Here is a 5,000-nt window from a genome sequence, read left to right as displayed (position 1 = left end):
TGCACATGCCCTAGTCCTCCCACCCCCCCCTGCCCCCCCTCACCTTGCACATGCCCTAGTCCTCCCACCCCCCCCCCCCCCCCCCACCTTGCACATGCCCTAGTCCTCCCACCCCCCCCCCCCCCCCCCCACCTTGCACATGCCCTAGTCCTCCCACCCCCCCCCTGCCCCCCTCACCTTGCACATGCCCTAGTCCTCCCACCCCCCCCTGCCCCCCCTCACCTTGCACATGCCCTAGTCCTCCCACCCCCCCCCTGCCCCCCTCACCTTGCACATGCCCTAGTCCTCCCACCCCCCCCTGCCCCCCTCACCTTGCACATGCCCTAGTCCTCCCACCCCCCCCCTGCCCCCCCCCTCACCTTGCACATGCCCTAGTCCTCCCACCCCCCCCTGCCCCCCTCACCTTGCACATGCCCTAGTCCTCCCACCCCCCCCCTGCCCCCCCTCACCTTGCACATGCCCTAGTCCTCCCACCCCCCCCTGCCCCCCCCTCACCTTGCACATGCCCTAGTCCTCCCACCCCCCCCCTGCCCCCCCTCACCTTGCACATGCCCTAGTCCTCCCACCCCCCCCTGCCCCCCCCTCACCTTGCACATGCCCTAGTCCTCCCACCCCCCCCCTGCCCCCCCCTCACCTTGCACATGCCCTAGTCCTCCCACCCCCCCCTGCCCCCCCCCTCACCTTGCACATGCCCTAGTCCTCCCACCCCCCCCCTGCCCCCCCTCACCTTGCACATGCCGTAGTCCGTGAGCTTGATGTGGCCCTCGGACTCCAGCAGCACGTTGTCCAGTTTCAGGTCTCTGTAGATGATGCCGCGCTCGTGGAGGTAGTTCAGCGCCAGGCTGATCTCTGCTGAGTAGAACCTGGGAGGAACCGAGGAACACAACTCCACCATCACAGAGGAGGAACCGAGGAACACAACTCCACCGTCACAGAGGAGGAACCGAGGAACACAACTCCACCATCACAGAGGAGGAACCGAGGAACACAACTCCACCATCACAGAGGAGGAACCGAGGAACACAACTCCACCGTCACAGAGAAGCTGCTTAATAGTGAACCAACCATGTCTGTATATCACAGAGAAGCTGCTTAGTAGTGAACCAACCATGTCTGTATATCACAGAGAAGCTGCTTAGTAGTGAACCAACCATGTCTGTATATCACAGAGAAGCTGCTTAGTAGTGAACCAACCATGTCTGTATATCACAGAGAAGCTGCTTAGTAGTGAACCAACCATGTCTGTATATCACAGAGAAGCTGCTTAGTAGTGAACCAACCATGTCTGTATATCACAGAGAAGCTGCTTAGTAGTGAACCAACCATGCCTGTATATCACAGAGAAGCTGCTTAGTAGTGAACCAACCATGTCTGTATATCACAGAGAAGCTGCTTAGTAGTGAACCAACCATGTCTGTATATCACAGAGAAGCTGCTTAGTAGTGAACCAACCATGCCTGTATATCACAGAGAAGCTGCTTAGTAGTGAGACAAACAAACTATCAATATTGTCACTGTCAGCGTGACCTGGCTCTAACGCATCAAGAATGATGATATCTAGGCAACGTCATACAAAGTCTCTGCAGGAATCAAGCAAGTCCGCAGGATGTAAGGATTAGACGCTCTCGCCTGGCGTGTTCCTTCCTTAGGATGTAAGGGTGTGAAAGCACTTTAGACGCTCTTAAAGCACATGAGACGCTCTTAAAGCACATGAGACGCTCTTAAAGCACATGAGACGCTCTTAAAGCACATGAGACGCTCTCACCTGGCGTGTTCCTCTGGAAGTTTCCGTTGTCTCTGCATGTGGAACATCAGGTCTCCTCCGTTCACGTACTCGATCACAAAGAACAGCCTGGACACAAAAGAGTTGATTTAAAATGATAAACTATGACAGTAAAAATGTCTGAAGAGCACAGATATGAGAGAGAGAGAGAGAGAGAGAGAGAGAGAGAGAGAGAGAGAGAGAGAGAGACAGAGAGAGAGAGGAGAGAGTATGTGTGTGTGTGAGTGTGTGTGTGTGTGTGTGTGAGTGTGTGTGGTGTGTGTGTGTGTGAGTGAGTGAGTGAGTGAGTGAGTGAGTGAGTGAGTGAGTGAGTGAGTGAGTGAGTGAGTGAGTGAGTGAGTGAGTGAGTGTGTGTGTGAGTGGTGTGTGAGTGGTGTGTGGTGTGTGAGGTGTGAGGTGTGAGGTGTGAGGTGTGAGGTGTGAGGTGTGAGGTGTGTGGTGTGTGTGTGTGTGTGTGTGTGTGTGTGTGTGTGTGTGTGTGTGTGTGAGTGTGTGTGTGTGTGTGTGTGTGTGTGTGTGTGTGTGTGTGTGTGTGTGTGTGAGTGTGTGTGTGGTGTGTGTGGTGTGTGTGTGTGTGAGTGTGTGTGTGGTGAGTGAGTGAGTGAGTGAGTGAGTGAGTGAGTGAGTGAGTGAGTGAGTGAGTGAGTGAGTGAGTGTGTGTGTGTGTGTGTGTGTGCGGTGTGTGTGCGGTGTGTGTGTGTGTGTGTGTGTGTGTGTGTGAGTGTGTGTGGTGTGTGTGTGTGTGTGTGTGTATGTGTGTGTGTGTGTGAGTGTGTGTGTGTGTGTGTGTGTGTGTGTGTGTGTGTGAGTGTGTGTGGTGTGTGTGTGTGTGTGTGTGTGTGTGTGTGTGTGTGTGTGTGTGTGTGTGTGGGTGTGTGAGTGTGTGTGTGTGTGTGTGTGTGTGATGCTGACCTGCTCTCTGTCTGGAAGCAGGAGTGCAGTCCCACCAGGAAGGGGTGGTTGGAGGCCTGCTCAAACACATGCTTCTCTGTCTGGACCCAGTCAATGTCCTGAACCACACAACACACACACACACACACACACACACACACACACACACACAACACACAACACAACACACACACAACACAAACACACACACACACACACACACACACACACACACACAACACACACAACACACACACAACACACACAAACACAACACACACAAACACAACACACACAAACACACACACAACACAAACACAACACACACACAAACACAACACAAACACAACACACACACAACGCACACACACACAACACACACACAAACACAACACAAACACAACACACACAAACACAACACACACAACACACACACAACACAACACAAACACAACATACACAAAACAAACACAACACAAACAACACACACAACACACACAAACACACACAAACACACACAAACACACACACAACACAGTCAGGGACCACGGGATATAAAGCAAAAACTAACTGGAAGAGCAAAATAGTCATTTGAGAGAAGTAATGTTTGTAGGTGTGGGGACAGATGAGGAGCTAGGGGACAGATGAGGAGCTAGGGGACAGATGAGGAGCTAGGGGACAGATGAGGAGCTAGGGGACAGATAAGGAGCTAGGGGACAGATGAGGAGCTAGGGGACAGATGAGGAGCTAGGGGACAGATGAGGAGCTAGGGGACAGATGAGGAGCTAGGGGACAGATAAGGAGCTAGGGGACAGATGAGGAGCTAGGGGACAGATAAGGAGCTAGGGGACAGATGAGGAGCTAGGGGACAGATGAGGAGCTAGGGGACAGATAAGGAGCTAGGGGACAGATGAGGAGCTAGGGGACAGATGAGGAGCTAGGGGACAGATGAGGAGCTAGGGGACAGATGAGGAGCTAGGGGACAGATGAGGAGCTAGGGGACAGATAAGGAGCTAGGGGACAGATGAGGAGCTAGGGGACAGATGAGGAGCTAGGGGACAGATGAGGAGCTAGGGGAAGTAATGTTTGTAGGTGTGGGGACAGATGAGGAGCTAGGGGACAGATGAGGAGCTAGGGGACAGATGAGGAGCTAGGGGAAGTAATGTTTGTAGGTGAGGACAGATGAGGAGCTAGGGGAAGTAGCTGGGGAAGTTAGGGGGGGGGGGTAGTATTGACAGGTAGATAACAGCACGTCTGGACATGAAAGCTGTTCTCACTGACAGCTGAGACAGAGAGGATCGATCGATCGATCGGCGCTCGTCAATTCGTCAATCACGCTAAGTGCTAATCAGGGCTAACGGCTGCCACTACTGCTGGTTTGGATGGCTTCGCTAATTCGTGCGGAAAGCAAAGAAAGTCAATATGGCGGCTGACCTAGACAGGGGTCAGAGGTCAGGGTTACCTCGTCGTCGTTGACCAGCTCCTTCTTCACCACCTTCATGGCGTAGATCCTCTCCGTCTTCTTCAGACGCACCAGGAGCACCTTGGCGTAGCTGCCGCGGCCAATCACACGCAGCAGGTCGAAGTCCACCAGCCCCAGACTGGACGCAGACTTCCCCGTGTCCCGGCTGCTCCGCGCCTGAGGGACAGACGGATGGACGGACAGACAGAGTCAGAGAGTCAGACAGGCAGACAGACAGGCAGGCAGGCAGGCAGACAGAGAGTCAGACAGAGAGTCAGACAGAGAGTCAGACAGGCAGACAGGCAGGCAGACAGAGCATGCTGCTCCTCCATCTCCCCCCACCTATCTACCCCTCCTCTCTCTCTCCCCCTCCTCTCTCCTTCTCTCTCCGCCTCTCTCTTTCTCTCCCCCCCTCTCTCTCTCTCCCCCCTCCTCTCTCTCCCTCCCCCCTCCTCTCTCCCCCCTCCTCTCTCCCCCACCTATCTACCCCTCCTCTCTCTCTCTCTCCCCCCTCCCTCGCTCTCTCTCTCTCCCCCCTCCCTCGCTCTCTCTCTCTCTCCCCCTCCTCTCTCTCCTTCTCTCTCTCTCTGCAGTGACAGACCAGGCGCCTGTCTCTCTCTCTTCTATCTGGTTAATCTTCATTATCTATCTCAGTCTGGTTAATCTTTATTATATATCTCAGTCTGGTTAATCTTTATTATCTATCTCAGTCTGGTTAATCTTCGTTGTCTATCTCAGTCTGGTTAATCTTCATTATCTATCTCAGTCTGGTTAATCTTCATTATCTATCTCAGTTGTGTGTTTCTCTGCTGTCCAGTCTGGTAATCAGAGTAGGGCACACACACAAATGCACACACACACTAA

The 5,000-nt window shown here is 53.6% G+C and overlaps 1 protein-coding gene across 1 annotated transcript in view; it reads right to left on the bottom strand.

Moving 5' to 3' along the window:
* prkci (protein kinase C, iota) overlaps positions 1-5,000 on the bottom strand; it is a 34,176-nt gene that overhangs the window by 8,815 nt on the left and 20,361 nt on the right. Inside the window, exons 9-12 of the mRNA XM_084458001.1 lie at positions 4,137-4,313; positions 2,696-2,793; positions 1,766-1,852; positions 728-863 (exon numbers count right to left, since the gene is read on the bottom strand). Of these exons, the coding sequence (XP_084314127.1) occupies positions 728-863; positions 1,766-1,852; positions 2,696-2,793; positions 4,137-4,313 (498 nt within the window). The remainder of the gene's footprint in view (positions 1-727; positions 864-1,765; positions 1,853-2,695; positions 2,794-4,136; positions 4,314-5,000) is intronic.

This window comes from Borostomias antarcticus, assembly GCF_949987555.1.
Source record: "Borostomias antarcticus genome assembly, chromosome: 24".
NCBI lineage: Eukaryota > Metazoa > Chordata > Actinopteri > Stomiiformes > Stomiidae > Borostomias > Borostomias antarcticus.
This window is presented reverse-complemented; position numbering and strand designations above follow the sequence as displayed.